General features: G+C 40.3%; 1 protein-coding gene across 14 annotated transcripts in view; it reads right to left on the minus strand.

The window, feature by feature from the left end:
• The window catches only part of SPIN1 (spindlin 1), an 89,025-nt gene that overhangs the window by 18,692 nt on the left and 52,157 nt on the right, over positions 1-18,176 (minus strand). For all 14 annotated transcript variants that reach the window (XM_054500782.2, XM_054500777.2, XM_063649676.1 and 11 more), the window contains one exon: positions 10,182-10,230. In XM_054500782.2, coding sequence (XP_054356757.1) covers positions 10,182-10,230 — 49 coding nt within the window. The remainder of the gene's footprint in view (positions 1-10,181; positions 10,231-18,176) is intronic.

Consider the following 18,176-nt stretch of genomic DNA (forward strand, 5'->3'; position numbering starts at 1 on the left):
AAGGTTAGTTCCCAAACCTCACTAAGGATAGAATTCAGTCATGTGTCCCATTTTGTAATTTACACAGACATTCCATGATTACTAACAAAATTATAAGCAAATACAGCATCTTCACCCATATGGTGCTTAACTTCGTGTGTCAATTTGGTTACACCACAGTAGTCAGATATGTGGTCAAACACTACTCTAGATGTCTCTGTGAAAGCATTTTTTAGCTGGAATGAACATTTGGATCGCAGACCATGAGCACAGCAGACTACCCTCAATGTAGGTGGACCTCATCCAAGAAAAAAACTGGCCTCCCAAGAGGAGGAAGGAATTCTGCCTCCAGACTGGCTGTTTGTGCTGCAGCTTCAACTCTTCCCTGGGTCTCTAGATGGCTTACCTACCCTATAGATTTTGAACTTGTTCAGTCCCAACTGCATTAGCCAATTCCTTAATATAAATCTTCCCCGCTTCCCTCCCCATGTGTTTCTCTCTCTCTCTAGAGGCATGAAACTTTCTACCCTTGATTTTCAAGAAAACCAACATAAACGTGACCTATGACAGCAGAATTTTTCGTTTTCGCTGCTCCCTCCTACACCTGTTAGCAGCATTCCTCTGTAAATGGGAATTATCTGCAGTTGCTCCTGATAATGGCTAGAATCACATTTCAGAATAAGCAGTTTTCATACTAGACACCTCCAAGTAGCAAATAAGGTCTCCTCCCTCTTGAGCATTACACAAGGGGCTTGTATCTGGCCAAGAGTCCTCCTCAAACAGGACCTGGGGTCCTTTAATTCTGAGAATGCATATTCCTCCCTTTTGAACTGATTTTATTTCCTCATCTTCTTATTAAGAGTTAGCTTTTGCTGTGGTAAATGATACTACGAGTCTCATACTTAACATTTTGTTCTGTGTTGTCTACCTGTCTTTTCATTTCCTCACTTTCCTCTCTTCCTTCATCTGTGCCACTAGAATGATTGAAGTTTCTTTTCACTAAATAAAGCTTCTAATGCAAATGATGTACCTTGTTTCTAGCCTTCCAGCAATTATCTTTAACTTTCCATATACTATACCTAAACTTTCATTTTTCTATTAAAATCTATGATTAATCAAAACCTATACTTTTCATCCCCCAACCAAAGCAACACTAAAACCAAACAAGAAAAAATCCTTAGTAAAAGAAAAACTTAAAACCTTACCTGGCTAATTCTACTGCATTGCTGAAATGTAGACTTTTGTTACAAATTGGTATTTTTCATTTTGCTACTATCTTAGTAACTTTTTAATTTAGAAACAAGAAAGGTTTTTTGGTTGCTTTTTGCATAGTATTTTCACATTTTTTTCTCATGTATATTCTGTCTTTCTAGATATATCCTCTGGTAATTCTTTCAGGTAAAGTTCAGAAATACAAACTTGCTAGATTTTTGCAAGCCTCAAATTATTATCTTGCCCTTATCCCTGAATTGCCTATGTATACAATCAGGTTCAAAGTCTTTTTCCCCTCAGTACTTTGAGAGAAAAAAAAAACTTTCATTTTATCATCTAGAATTACAGACAATAGAAGCCAATCTGATCCTTGTTCCTCTGAGGGGCAATTTTCTCTTCAAGGTGTTTTATTTTATTTATTATTATTTTTTGAGGGAGTCTCACTCAGTCACCCAGGCTGGAGTATAGTGGTGTGATCTCAACTCACTGCAACCTCCACCTCCCAGGTTCACATGATTCTCGTGCCTCAGCCTCCCTAGTAGCTGGGATTACAGGTGTGCACCACCACACCCGGCTAATTTTTGCATTTTTAGTAGAGACAGGGTTTTGCCATGTTGGTCAGGCTGGCTCAAACTCCTGGCCTCAAGTGATCCGCCCCACCTCAGTCTCCCAAAGTGCTGGGTCTTCAAGGTGTTTCAGAATTTTCTTTGTTCCTAGATTCTAAAATGTCACAAAGACTTGTGACATGTGTTTTTAATTATCCCTCACAAGAAGTTGGTCAATCTAAAGAGAGAAAAGCAAAATTATCACCCATTTGTGGTCTGGATTATTCTCCTCCTCCACCCGCTTTTGAAATGTCATCAGACAAAGCTAGCACTTCTAGATCAATTCTCCATGATTCAACTGCCCTGTCATACTTTTCATCTTGAAGAAATTTTTAGCTCAATTGTTAGTGAATTAAGTAAACTCTACTTTCAGCCTGTTGAATATCTTGCATAATATTTTTAATGTCTTTGTCATATCTCGAATGGTTCTTCTTTTTAATGAACATGCTTTCTGATATCTGAAGATAAGTTTCATTTTTTCCTGATTCTTCTAGGAACTCTTTAGGATCAAGTCTCCTCTGTTTTCTACACACACATGATGATTCCTGGCTTGTTCTTCTGTTTTGACTAGTGACTGTCTTTTATGCGTTTAGTGCTCTAAGATGCCTCATGATTCTTGGTGTTCGTATTTGTAGATGCAAGTCAAGATGAAGTGGCATTTGTAGATACAGTGTATGTCTTCAGCTCAAGTCAGACTCTCTGGCCTCTGAGCAGTAAATGCAGGTTCTGATGACAGAAGCCACGACCCTGGTAGCTGCACAGAGGTTAAGAAGTGACAGGTATCTTTTAAGTCAAGAGGAGGTAAGCTGAGCATCTTCTGTTCCAATGCCAATTCTGCACAATCAATTTTCTTACCCTTTTAATATTTGGTAACTGTACTTAAGCCATTCTATTGTCCAGCCCTTACTATCTCTGATTCTGGCAGTATTCTAAATCTAGTTTATTTACTTGTTGGCACCAGAGTTCCTCAGTGGAGTCTTGATATAAACTTGTTCCTATCTGCTTGAGATCTAGAAATTTCTTAGTGTTCTGGTCTGCCAGCAGGATGACCTTTTTATATTAACAGTAACAAAACTTAGAATTTTGATAATTTCGTCATAATTTTAGTACAAATTATGATGAAGTACTATTTTCTATCTGTGTATAAAGTGAATAAAACCTTTCTAGTCATTAGTTTGGCAGTATCTGTCCAAAGCCTTACCATTTGGAGTTTCCATTGTTCCGTGAGTCCTCATCTACAAATTTATCAAAAGAAAATAATAATGGATGTGCACAAAGATATTGCAAATACGGGAAACTAAACAAATAAAATGTTTAACAATAGGCCCCATTAATTTAAAAGCTCAGAGCGTTAGCTCTATGATGAACAATATATGTATTAAAAATCATGAAAAAGAATTTAAAGAACTGGGGTCTTGCTTTGTTGCCCAAATTGTCCTCAAACCCCTGGGCTCAAGCAATCCTCTTCCTTTATAGCCTCCCAAGCAGCTGGAACTACGTAGGGGTGCCTGCCACCATGCCCAGCTAATTTTTAATTTTTTGTACAGACAGGGTCTCTCTATGTTGCCCAGCCTGGTCTCAAACTCCTGGGCTCAAGCAAACCTCCCACCTTGGCCTCCCAAAGTGCTGGGAATTAGAAGTGTGAACCACTGTACCCAGTCTTAAAAACTTTTTTATTTTAAAAACCCACAAGTGTAAAAAATATGACATGAAAAATTTTTATACACAATCCTTACAGGTACATAGGAAAAAGTTTTTTAAAATATACATTAAATTATTAACAATCTCTGGGTGATGACATTGTAAATAAGTTTTCTTCTTCTCTGTTTACCTATGTTTTCAAAAATTTTCTACAACTTAAGTATTTCACTTTTGCAGCCACATAAAACGCAACTGTTTTTTCTGAGACGGAGTTTCACTCTTGTTGCCCAGGTTGAAGTGCAATGGTGTGATCTCAGCTCACCACAACCTCTGTCTCCCAGGTTCAAGCGATTCTCCTGCCTCAGCCTCCTGAGTAGCTGGGATTACAGGCATGTGCCACCACACCTGGCTAATTTTGTATTTTTAGTAGAGACATCATGTTGATCAGGCTGGTCTCAAACTCCCAACCTCAGGTCATCCGCCAGCCTTGGCCTCCTGAAGTGTTGGGATTACAGGTGTGAGCCACCACGCCTGGCAGAACACAGTTTTTAATTACTGCTACATTAATGCAATGCGTATACTAACTTAGCAAGAAATTATATATAAAAACAGATTTGCATATTTTAAGGATGGCAATTCCTACATTTATTTCTATTGCCTTTTTGTGATTCAAGAGCAATTCTTCTTTCAGAATGTAATTTTATTGTTTCCAAAAGAAAGATTAAGGAATATCTGTTATAGATACTATTTATGTCCAATTTGTTTAAAGGCAAAGGAAACAACGGTAATTTTCCCCTCAAGGCTGAAGGCAAAAAACAAGTAATTAGAATAATATACTAATTTTAAAATCAGGAGTCCAGCTTTCCAGTTATGGGGCTTCAATGCACAAGCTGCTCAGCAGCCAAAGTTCACAAGGAAGAGTATTTAAACAAACCTAGACTGTGCTCACTAGTAAGAGCACTGAAATATGGAAGCTATTAATAAATTTCAGTTCTTCCAACTAGTACCTACTTAAGACAGGTTTAGATACACTAAGAATATCTGATGTTTGATGTAGATTATTGAAGCTAGGTGAAGAATGCCAAGATTTATGATACACTACTCTATATTTTTATGTATATTTAAAATTTCCCACAGTAAAGTTATTTATATATTGAACAAGTTCCTAAAAGAAATTTTAATTTCTAATCACCTATTTCGAGTTCTAAAAAATAAAAAAAACACTATTCATAACAAAAGCTAAAGCTTACTTACATGAGTTGAAATAGTGTATATAAAAGCAAACTACTAGGAATTACTAGAAAGGGAATAAAATGACCAAACACCCTTTGGTCATATCTGGATCATTCAGTCTAAGAATATCCCAAATAGAGAAAAGTGATTAGCAACTTAAATGTGATTTAAAATGAAGGTTCTTTGAATATAGTGATTTTTATTTAAATACTCTCTGAATATATGTATTCTTAAAAGCCCTTCAATCTCTTATATTTTCTTGGGAAAGAGTCTAAAATATTCTTACTCTCACTTACCAGTTACTAACATCCCCTCACAGAGCAATACTGTAAAACAAATACCAATTTGTTTTACATACTTCATTCAACCTAGGACATCTTGAAATGCAGCCAGAATTAAACATCTATAACCTCTTTTCTTGTTTCATAACTCCAGAAGCTATTTCTTGAAACAATTCCAGAAAAAAAAATAAAATGATCGAAAGGTATTTAGCATCATTAGGGATAAACTGGTATCTGTGTAATGGCTAAAAAAAACTTTTCTTGTAGTTTGAATGTGAGTAAATGGTGAACAATTACACAGCATTGCAACGACCTTTCATTGCCATAATTTTGTGTACTAATTTCCAACCACAATTTAACTTAGTTCTCCGATGTGCTTAAGATACCATTCCAGGGCGGGCGCGGTGGCTCCCGCCTATAATCCCAGCACTTTGGGAGGCCAAGGCGGATGGATCACCTGAGGTCAGGAGTTTGAGACCAGCCTGACCAACATGCAGAAACCCCGTCTCTACTAAAAACACAAAATCAGTCGGGCGTGGTGGCGCATGCCTGTAATCCCAGCTACTCGGAAGGCTGAGGCGGAAGAATCGCTTGAACCCGGGAAGCGGAGGTTGTGGTGAGCCGACTGCACTCCAGTCTGGGCAACAAGAGCAAAACTCCGTCTCAAAAAAAAAAAAAAGATACCATTCCAACAATGATTTAAGGCCACTGCTTCTCAAACTTCAGCATGCATGTGAATCATCTGAAGATCCTCTAATGAGATTCCCCAGACCAGCCCCCAAATCCTCTTGGATTCAGCAGCACGAAGAGGAACAAAAGAATTCCTATAAGCTCCCAAGTGCTGAATTGATGCTGCAGCCAATCCACGAACCATACCTTGGGTGGCACTGATACAGAACAAACACTATGTGTTCATGTTCCCAAAAAAGTAAACTGAGATCGTAGGAGACATTATGTACTCTTCTCAATACTTCAAAGAAGTTCTGAAAGTACCATCACTTTGTGCTGAAGTCATGTGTTGAAAAACCTTTTTAGGAGTGCAAAAGGCTTATTGGGAAAATAAAAAAAAATTTTTAAAAAGGAAAGGAAAGGGAAAGGGAAAGGAAAGGAAAAAGACCTTTCATCTTTTTACCTAGACTCCCTTAATGGCTTGAATTAACTCCTATTCCTAACCAGCATTTAAATACTAATCTTGGTAGCCAACATTTACAGACATCATACATGTTAAATTTTCAACAATCACAATTCTACCACCTACCAGTAAATGCCTGTCATACACTGTATACTAGGTTCTAAGGATTAATTACTGATACTCTTGGTCTATTTGGTATTGTAATAAAGCAGTTCTCCTACTCTGGGCTACAGTAGATTTTAGAAGAAAAGACTGGTTAAATCAAAATAACTGTCTTTTTGCAAGATGCAAACCAGAAAGAGAAAAAAAACCTGCTTTGCTGGTAATTGTTATTCAATAAAAGTTCCATGCCAAGTACTGTCACTCCCCAGATTAAAATGTCAACAATAAAACAAGATAGACCCTAAAAAAGTCAGTTCTCCATCCACACATTAGCATGTTTCCTTTCACTACTTTGTCTACACACTGTGCACTATGGGAATACCAGAGACGTCCATGGCAAACATTCAAACAGCTTTAGGGCCTCCAAGTGCTATTCTCATTGCTGGCATGAATGACTTACTGCAAGGTGATTAAAAAGCATTCAATGTTCTGACCAACTTAAGACTGTATACACCATGGTGCACACAGATGCCCGCACCAATAGTTACCTAGACTTCATGTCCACGACTGAAATAACCAATCTCTGAAAAGAGAAAACAAAACCTGAAGTTCAGTAAATATGGCGTGGTACTTAATAACATGGGCTCTAGAATCAGACTGTCCTATTTGAGTCCTAGCTCAATCACCTACTAGCTGGATGACCTTGGACAAGTTACTTAATCCCTCCACGCATCAGTTTCCTCATCTGCAGTAAGGGGTCACAGTTCCTACTTGACAGGGCTATCATGAAAACTACTTGAGAACACACCAGGGACAAGGAGGAGTACAACGACACTTTTGTCAGTGACTAGTATTTGTGTCTTATAAAATGGGAGGAAAGAAATCCCTGGAAATACCTCTATTTAGTGTTCAGTAGAGTCTAGTCCACTTTCTAAGTTAGTGAAAAATATACCAAAACCCAATCACCCCTTTCAACAGTAGCATGGAATGGAAATCTATTCCCTACTCAAATTGCAGGAGGGGGGAGGGAATTTACATTTGAAAACTGAAACGAAGAACCACTAGAAATAAACTTCTCTTAGACACTCCCCCAACTATATTTTCCCTCCAAGATGTACTTTTAGGCTGGGCACGGTGGCTCACGCCTATAATCCCAGCACTTTGGGAGGCTGAGGTAGGTGGATCACTTGAGGTCAGGAGTTCGAGACCGGCCTAGCCAACACAGTGAAACCCTGTCTATACTAAAAATACAAAAATTAGCTGGGCGTGCTGTGGCACGCCTGTGGTCTCAGCTACTTAGGAAGCTGAGGCAGGAGAACCAGATGAACCCAGGAGGTGGAGGTTGCAGTGAACCAAGATTGCACCACTGCACTCCAACCTGAGCAACAGAACAAGACTCCATTTCAAAAAAAAAACGAAAAAAAAAAAAAAAGATGTACTTTTAATGCAAATGTTTGTCCCAAATCATGGACAGCCCAGAAAGGTGTATCCACCAGTTTCACCCAAAACACCACAAGGTGCTTAGCCTATAGGAAAAAAACAAGCTTGCTTCTATTCTCTTAAAAAACAAAAACCCAGCTATATAATGTTTCCTGTGTGGTCTCAGTACTTCACACCAGACTCCTTGAACCTTCCTAACACCCTCAGGGACAGGTGCTGTTGCTCACTCAGTGCAGTTCTGTGACTTTTCCCTCAAGCAACCAGAGCTTCTTTCTCAGGCCCCCCATACTGACTTGGGAAGAGACAGAAGGAAGGCCACGGTCATTGAGCCCCAGTGTCAAGCCAGGTGGCCCTTATTCCTTACAACTCCCGTTGAGTCAGAAGTGGAAAAAGTGAAGGGGAGAGGGATGCTACAGTTCTGTGTTTTTTTATATTTGATTTCCATAAAAATTGCATTTTAGAAAGGAATCTATGCTAAAAAGCTGCAAACCTCATTGTTCTAGTCCAATACCTTGATTTCAGACAGGATTAAGCCAACCTTAGATACATTAAGGAACTTCCACAGGCCTAACAGCCAAGCTCCATCAGGCTTCCTAACTCCAAAACCAGCACCTGGGAGAGCCTGCCTCCCCACCAAGCAGCCTCTTCAAAGCTCCATGCAGCTATCCCTGCTCACTCCATGTGAAAAACATTAATAATCATCATTCGTGAATGTGGAAACTTCTGTTTCAGCCTTTCCTTCTACCCATCTTCAGATTCACATTGAGAATAGGCAAATGGGACTCACAACTTTTCCTTTCCATTTCTCCCTTTTGCTAGACAGTAATATGCTCAAGGCTTCCAGTCTTCAAGACAACTATGTATGCTTGTGAAAGCACTAAATCAAGGTCCCCAAATGTGGAACATACAGGATGAGAGATTTTTTCAGTTACTATGTATATGAACTTTAGGTGTTTCGTTTCTTATGCTTTAGGGAATCAAACCTACGAATTAATGAACAGTATTGCTTATTAGGATGAGGCAGATGGAATCTTTTTGCACAAAACGCATTATAATAACATGCCCAAGAGCTCAAACCTATTAATATCTGAAATCCTAAGTAAATGAACTTTTAATCATAGATGATTAGAAAACACGGAAAAATGATTAGAATGCACATTAATATTCTATAAGCCTTTAACTTAATTTGCAAAATCTATTTTGAATGAACTGTTCTGGTCTTGCAAAGTTAAGGTTTAACTTGCCTTTGTCCCCACTGTATTTAAGTTTTTCATCATTACCTAATATTTATGGCTTACACTTGTTTTTATTGTTATGTTTTATTTGTGGCAAGACACAGCTTACCATTATAGGAATGACATGATAATGAGCAGAAACATATCACTGGATATGGCAAAACCATGAAGATGATGAGCACACGGATAAAATTTGAGAAACTATTAAACCTCAGAGAAACAAGAACTTATGTAGCTTACCTTCACATTTTTACTTTCCAGGTAGTTTCTTAAGCTAAATATTACAAATATTTGTATTATGTATCACGTACACATTTTGGAGACTTTTGTTTGGCCCAATCACTAAGAATTACTGAAGGGCATTCATCCAGCCCTTCCTTGAGAGCCAAGAGGCCTCACATCCTCTTCAGCTATTACAGTGTGGTGGCTAAGGGGCATACACTTTCAATATAAATATTTTGGGGAAAAAAATGTTTTTAAGAGTGCCTCACATGATGGTCAAGGAGTGTCTTCTCCATATTTAATAATCTATGACTAAGAAGAGTCTCACAATCAGAACAGATTGTTCAAGTGACATTTCCATTTTGAAGTGGCATAGTTATCAGTATAGGATAGATAGTTGTGAAATCTATTAGATATAATAAAGTAAAAGTGAATATTATAATTGAAAACAATAGAATCTTAATTTTCTTTTTTGGAAGTAACTATGTCACACACAAAAAAAAATTAGGGAAAAAAGTGGCTTCTGTAAGCTGGTATCTACAGAATTTAGGATTGAGAACACACTGTTGGTTTAAGTACATGGCTATTGCACTATCTTTTAACATGGATATGCTTCCCCTAAATTCATAAGCTTTTCCTTCATTTAAAAATGCTATAAAACAGTGAGCATGTGACACCATGCTAGGCAGGCCGTCCCAGCTTAAGACATGGTCTCTGCCCAAAAGGAGCTCCTTGTCAAACAGTGGACCAAGACCAGGAGAGGAAGCCTGCATGCAAGGCTCACACAGGCATTCCAAGGAGAGAAGAGGGAGAGGTTCACAATGCACCTGCCACACTTACCATAACAGTTTTCCTTCCATTGGCCCAGTTCCCAAAGGCTTTTAAAGGCTGAAGGGTAGACCTGGCACACTTCAGCCAGGCCAAGGGGAAGGGAAGAGACAGAGAAGATGACTACATACTATTCCTCATCGCACACTACATCTCCTGTGAGATAGGAAGCCCTCGATCACAGGGGAGGGGGCCTTACCTAGGTGACCTTGTATGCTGCGTAACAAAAGGTCACAAAACACTATCTAGAACCAGTTTCAGAACTGCTTACTTGTGGGATGTCCTCTTCTTCATCATGTTGGCAGATACTCCAGCATGGCCTGTAAGAGAGATGCGTATACAGTCAATGAAAACCAGATAAAAGAATACCTCAGAATGCAGGAAATCTTAACTTCTGAAAAACTGCTATACAGAACATGAAAAGAAAACACACCATTACCAGCAAACATGTAAGAAAGCCATTTGTTTACTGAACTTCTAAAAAGGAGATACACACAAGAGATTCTTGAAAGACAAAACAGCAGAGACAACAGTTCTCTACCCCCTCAAATCAGCCATAAAAGCACAAAACCAGAATTGCATGGACAAGAACTACAAGAAAAACTAAGTGTCAGCCTGGTGTGGAGGCTCATCCCTGTAATCCCAGCACCCTGGGAGGCTAAGGCAGGAGGGTGGCTGAGGCCAGGAGTTCGAGACCAGCCTGGGTAACATAGCAAGACCTTGTCTCTACAAAAAAATAACAAGCCAGGTGTAGTGGTGTGCACCTGTGGTCTCAGCCACTCAGGAGGCTGAGGTGAGGGCAGTGCTTGAGCCCAGGAAGTAGAGGTTGCAGTGAGCTGTGTTTGTGCCACTGCGGTCCAGTCTGGGTGACAGAGCAAGACCTTTTCTCAAAAAACAAAAACAAACAAAAAAACCTAACTGGGCACAGTGGCTCACGCCCATAATCCCAATACTTTGGGAGGCCAAGTCAGGTGGATTCCTTGAAGTCAGGAGTTCGAGACCAGCCCGGCCAAGATGGTGAAACCCTGTCTCTCCTAAAAACACAAAAATTAGCCAGGCATGGTGGCATATGCCTGTAATCCCAGCTACTTGGGAGGCTGAGGTGGGAGGATCGCTTAAACCCAGGAGGCGGAGGTTGCAGTGAGCCAAGATTGCACTACTGCACTCCAGCCTGGGCAACAGAGTGAGACACTGTCTCCAAAAAAAAAAAAAAAAGACCAAAACAAGACTAAGTGACAATCCTAGCCATAAAGTCCTAAATGGTACAGAACTGTCTTACTGTCATAAACAACTGAAAAACAGGATGAAATATATGAAACACCTGGTTTCAGATGCTGGCCGATAGGCAGCACAGGTATGTGGGACCTAGGAGCAGAAAACACACACGAGAACCCTGCACAGGCCCTGACCTCATTCCTGGAAGCAATTTTTGGGCAATGGTGTATGAAGGCGGAACCAAGAACACCACCGTTTTACCATGTTGTGACTCAGTCTGGAGTTGGGAAGGGTGGGCTGGCTGGAATTTGTGGACTACATGTACATATGGGCAAGAAGGGATCTACTCAGAAGGGAAGCTTGAAAAGTCTGCATTTGGGGGAGGATGTCTTAAGTCTGGCTAACACAAATCTGCACATAATTCTGAGAAGTCACAAAGGGACAGCTGTTCAGATTCCATTGCCACCTCTTAAACACTTGGGGCAATCAATAAAAATGGCAAAAGATGGCCCTAACTAGGAAATGTGAGGAAGCCTGGAACAAAAGCTCAGCACCTGCTTGCCAAAATAGACTCCAACACTCTCCAATGGGCATCAACAAAGTCCCAACACTCAACAACACAAGGTTTCAAATGTTCAACACCAACAAAAATTATTAGACACAAAAAAAAGTAGCAGATTGTAACTCCGTAAGCAAGTAGACTATGAATGAAATAAAGTATTTAGCAGGCAAGGACATTGATAACATTAATAAATATGTTAAAATATTTAAAGGAAAATAAAAATACTTAAAATACAAAATGGAAAATACAAAGAAAAATGAAATTAGTGAAAAATACATAATCTGAAATTAAAAATTCACTGAATGTGAGATACAAAGAGCAGTGACCTTAACACAAAGCAATACAAACTACTCAAAATAGCACACAAAGAAAAACCTGGAAGAAAGCAATGAGCACAACCTCAGTGACCTTTAGGACAATATCAACTGGCCTAACACATAGGAAAGTGGAATCAAAGACAAAGAGCAGAGAGAGGAATGAGGGGAAAATATAATGATACAAAGTTGTCCAGATGTGATAAAAAGTGTATAACCACAGAGCTAACAAGCTCAACAAAGCCAAAGTAAGATCAAAAACAAAGGAAACCACACCAAGGCAATTCTTCATCAAATTTCTAAAAACCATTGATACAAATAAGTTTTTTTAAATAGCTAAAGAACAGAAGATACATTAAATATAGGAAAACAAAAATAAAACTGGCCCCAAAATTGATGTCAGAAACAATGTAAGCCTGAAGACAGTGGAATAAATCTTTAAGGTGCTAAAAAATAAGGAAGCCGGGCCGGCGCAGTGGCTCACGCCTGTAATCCCAGCACTTTGGGAGACCGAGGAGGGCAGATCACATGAGGTCAGGAGTTCAAGACCAGCCCGGCTAACATGGTGAAACCCTGTTTCTACTAAAAATACAAAAAATTAGCCGGGTGTGGTGGCGCACACCTGTAATCCCAGCTACTCGGGAGGCTGAGGCAGGAGAATCGCTTGAACCCAGGAGGTGGAGGTTGCAGCAAGCTGAGATTGTGTCACTGCACTCCAGCTTGGGCAACAAGAGCAAAACTCCGTCAAAAAAAAAAAAACAGCAAACCAACTAACCTACGGACTTAAAATACTATATCCAGCAAAAAATACCTTCCACTTGCAACACATTGATAATTAAACTAAATAGAAACAGTCTAATTGTACCAATTAAGACTGTAAAGGGAAAAGCCAAACAGACTAGCTTCAAGACAAACAATATTACCACAAATCAAAGGACAATTCCAAATTCTAAAAGTGAATTAATTAAAAAGCCATAATAATCTTAAATGCATATGAACCCAATTACACAGTAATGAAACACATGAAACAAAACTGACAGAATTAAAGACAAAGACATATCCATAATTATACTTAATTATACAACTCTCTTCTCTCAGCTGTTGATATAACAAGTGGATAGGAAAATCAGAAAGATACATCATGAATATGCCAATCAAAATAATAGAAAAATTAAAAAAAGAAATCAAAAGGAATACGGAAGAGCTGAACAACCAACCTTAGTTGACATTTAAAGAATACTAAAAGAATGCCAAAATAGTTTTCCAAGTTCACATGGAAATACTCACTCAGATACATATTTCTGAATCATACAGGTCTCAGGCGGAGCATGGTGGCTCACACCTGTAATCCCAGCACTCTGGGAGAGACCAAGGCTGGTGGATGACTTGAGGTCAGGATTTCAAGACCAACCTGGCCAACACGGTGAAACATTGTCTCTGCCAAAAATACAGGGGGTAAAAAAAAAAAAAAAAAAGCCGGGCATAGTGGTGGGCACCTGTAATTCTGGCTAAGGCAGGAGAATCGCTTGAACCCAAGAGGCAGAGGTTGCAGTGAGCCAATATCACGCCACTGCACTCCAGCCCAGAGCAAGACTCCATCTCAACATAATAATAATAATAATAATAATAATAATAATAATAAAAGTCTCAATACATTTAAGACAATCTGAAATCAAACAAAAGTTTACTGTACTACCTTGGAGACTAAAACTGGGAGATGGGCCTGACTGCCAAGAACCGCTCTACGCACTTCACCCAGCACGTTCATACGCACTGAGACGTGGACAGAGGCTTGATAATGGCTAATGGGTGAAGAATTAAGTATGTGATGGCCTCAAATAGTGAAGACAAGACACAGACAGGAAGCAGGAGCAAGTCTACCTGAAGCATCCCTGGAGCATGTCTGGGCTTAGAGTAGACAAGGATGGAAGGAGGTAAGAAATGAAAAAAAAGAAAAGTAAAAAGTCTTTCAAGATCTGCTGGAATCGCACCCTTGTCAAGAACCCTTTTCAATCCCCAACCTACACACAACCCCACACTGGATGTACTCAGTGCTGGGTTCCAGGAAAGGGTGCCTCAAATGCCAAACATCCCCCTATGTCTCCAAAGTCAACACTCCCATTTAGAAGAAACAGAATCTTGCTATTTATCACTCAAGAAAAGGGGCCGGGCGCGGTGGCTCACACCTGTAATCCCAGCACTTTGGGAGGCCGAGGCGGGCGGATCACGAGGTCAGGAGATCGAGATCATCCTGGCTAATAACATGGTGAAACCCTGTCTCTACTAAAAATACAAAAAAATTAGCCAGGCGTGGTGGTGGTCACCTGTAGTCCCAGCTACTCGGGAGGCTGAGGCAGGAGAATGGTGTGAACCCGGGAGGTGGAGCTTGCAGTGAGCCGAGATCGTGCCACTGCACTCCAGCCTGGGCGACAGAGCAAGACTCCATCTCAAAAAAAAAGAAAAGAAAAGGTAAACCATTCATCATCAAAGAATTGAGAAAAATGGAAGTGACCACCACCAATATCCCTGAAATGATCTGAGATCTAAAATGATTATAAAGAATTGGCATCTCCAAAGAAACTGAAGATATTATAAAAACAGAATGGGGGCCGGGCGCTGTGGCTCACGCCTGTAATCCCAGCACTTTGGGAGGCCGAGACAGGCAGATCATGATGTCAGGAGACCGAGACCGTCCTGGCTAACACGGTGAAACCCCGTCTCTACTAGAAAATACAAAAAAAAGTAGCCGGGCGTAGTGGCGGGCACCTGTAGTCCCAGCTACTTGGGAGGCTGAGGCAGGAGAATGGCGTGAACCCGGGAGGCGGAGCTTGCAGTGAGCCGAGATCGCACCACTGCACTCCAGCCTAGGCGACAGAGCGAGACTCCGTCTCAAAAAAAAAAAAAAAAAACAGAATGGGAACAAGAGGCTATGAAAAGGGAAAGCAGCTCCTGAAAACTAAAAAATAAAAAGAGATTCTGGCATTTAAAAAGCTTGCAAGTTAATTTGTCCATAAAAAGCTAAACAAACTTAAAAAATCAAAAACTTCTTAGACTAGTCAGAGAATTGAGGTCACAAGACAAACAACTGTTCCCAAAACTGGAGAGGCAGGCGGAGATAGAGTCACAACTTACTAGATCAGAAACCTCCACACAGGAACCAGGGCCATGGTAAGAAATCCTAAACTGCAACCGACATTGCTAGAGGATCAGCATGGGCAGGTCTGACAAAAACTCCAGGGGTTGGGGGCTCTCTTAAGAGGACCCCTACACTTTCCTGAATTTTTCCTCTACAAGCTGGAGAAGTTGATCAAGCCATCCTGTCCCACAAGGGGTGGGGGTGGGGAAACTGAGAAGTACAAGCAAAGGTCACAACCCAGGGGTACAAGCCTCATGAAAAGACTGACAGGCAATCATAGGCCTACAGACTGCTTCCCCTCCCCAGTATACCTTACCACTACCTTGCTAAAGACCTATTACCACAGCTCCTGTTACCCAGACATCATCTGCACCTTTCAACAGGAAATCACAGGCTTATTGAAATGCAAAAAGCAGTATTAACAGAGAAAACAAGCATCAGAACCAGACTCAACTAAGCAGGGAATTACCAACTACATCTGTTAATTCCACCCAGACCAGGAATTTAAATGAACTATGATTAATATGCTAAATCTCTAACGAGTAATACAGACAACATGAAAGAATAGATGGACAATATATACAGAGATGGAACTTCTAACAATCAAAAAAAGCTACAGATAAACACTTTAACAGAAGCAAAGAATGCCTTTCAGAGACAGGCTTATTAGTAGACTGGACAAGACTAACCAAAGAACCTCTGAGTTTAATGGCATGTTAATAAAACTTCCAAAACTGAAAAGCAGAGAGAAAATCCCCGGAATATCCAAGAACTATGGGACAAGTACAAAAGGCATAACTTACACATTATGGAAATGCAAGTAGGTAAAGGAAGAAAGGAATAGAAGCAATGTAAAGCAAAGACTGAGATTTTTTTTTTTGAGATGGAGTCTCGTTCTGTCACCCAGGCTGGAGGGCAGTGGCGCCGTCTTGGCTCACTGCAACCTCTGCCTCCCAGGTTCAAGCGATTCTCCTGCCTCAGCCTCCCAAGTAGCTGGGACTACAGGCATGTGCCACCACGCCCAGCTAATTTTTGTATTTTTAGTAAAGACAGGGTTTCACCATGTTGGTCAGGCTGGTCTTGAACTCCTGACCTCGTGATTCGCCCGCCTCAGCCTCCCAAAGTGCTGGGATTACAGGCATGTGCCACCATACCCGGCCAAGACTGAGATTTCCCAGAAATTAATGCCAGACACCAAACCACAAATCCAGGAAGCTCAGAGAATGCCAAGCCAAATAAATGCCAGAAAAAAACTACACCAAAGAGTATCATATTCAAACTGTAGAAAATCAAAGGTAAAGAAAAAAAAAATCTTCACCAGGCATGGTGGCCCACACCTGTAATCCCAGCACTTTGGGAGGCCGAGGTGGGTGGATCACTTGAGGTCAGGAGTTTGAGATCAACCTGGCCAACAAGGTGAAACCCCATTTCTACTAAAAATACAAAAATTAACCAGTAATCCCAGCTACTCGGGAGGCTGAGGCAGGAGAACTGCTTGAACCAGGGAGGCAGAGGTTGCAGTAAGCTGAAATCAGGCCACTGCATTCCAGCCAGGTGACAGAACAAGACTGTCTTCAAAAAAAAAAAAGGAAAGAAAAAGAAAAACATCTTGAAAGAAACCACCTTACCACAGAGGAATAAAGAATTACATGAGGTTTCTCCTCAGAAACCATGCAAAACAAGAAGATAGTAGAGGAAACTATTTAAAGTGTTGAGAGGAAAAAAACTACTAACTTACAGTTTTATATCCTGCAGAATTACTTCAAAGGGAAGGAGAAATAAAAGCCTTTCTCAGACAAACAAAAAGTGATGGAATGTGTCACCAAGCAGACCTGCCTTGTAAGAAATGTTAAAAAGAAGATCTTTAGAAAGAAGGAAAATTTAGCTGGGTGTGGTGGCAAGCGCCCGTAATCCTAGCTACTTGGGAGGCTGAGGCAGGAGAATTGCTTGAACCCAGGAGGCGCAGGCTGCAGTGAGCTGACATCGCATCACTGCACTCCAGGCTGGGTGACAGAGCAAAACTCCCTCTTTAAAAAAAAAAAAAAAAAAAAAAAAGGAAAATATAGGTCAGAAGCTCAGATCTATATAAAGGAAAAACATTAAAGAAGAAATAAGTGAAAATAATATAACAACATATAATATACAATTATAATAAAAATATATAATAAAAAATATAATATAAAAACTTTTGTTTATTTATTTATTTTTTTTTTAGACAGGGTCTCACTCTGTAGCCCAGGCTGGAGTGCAGTGGTGCGATTATGGCTCACTGCAACCTCAACCTCCCAAGACTCAAGCGGTCCTCCCGCCTCAACCTCACAAGTAGCTGGGACTACAAGAATGCACCATCATGCCTAGCCATTTTTATTTTTCATAGAGATGGGGTCTCACTACATTGCCCAGACTGGTCTCGAACTCCTGGGCTCAAGTGATCCTCCCACTTAGGCCTTCCAAAATGCTGGGATAGGCATGAGCCACAGCATACTGGCCTGGCCTGTTTTTCTTAATTGAGTAACAATGTGTACACACACACACACACACACACACACACACACACACACACACAACACACACACACAACACACACATACACACACACACGAATGGCAGCAATGATGATACAACCAGACTGGAAAGAGAATCAGGAATACAGCTAACCCTCTGTATCTATGGGGGACTGGTTCCAGGACCCCCTTCAACACCAAACTCCATGGATGCCCAAGTCCCTTATATAAAATGGTGTAGTATTTGCATCTAACCTAGGCACATCCCGTCCCATATACTTTAAAATCATCTCCAGATTACTAATAATGCCAAATACAAAAGTTATGTAAATCGTTACAATGCATCATTTAGAAAAAAATGACAATAATGTACATGTTTATAGTATAGGCACAATGATGTTTTTCTGGATATTTTCAATCTGTGTTTGGTTGAATCCACAGACGTAAAACCCACGGATACAGAGGGCCAACTAAATTTTATCGTCATAAAGTACGTGGCACTACCCCTAAAGCAATATAGTATTATTTCGAAGTA

The sequence above is a fragment of the Pongo pygmaeus genome, chromosome 13, assembly GCF_028885625.2.
Source record: "Pongo pygmaeus isolate AG05252 chromosome 13, NHGRI_mPonPyg2-v2.0_pri, whole genome shotgun sequence".
NCBI lineage: Eukaryota > Metazoa > Chordata > Mammalia > Primates > Hominidae > Pongo > Pongo pygmaeus.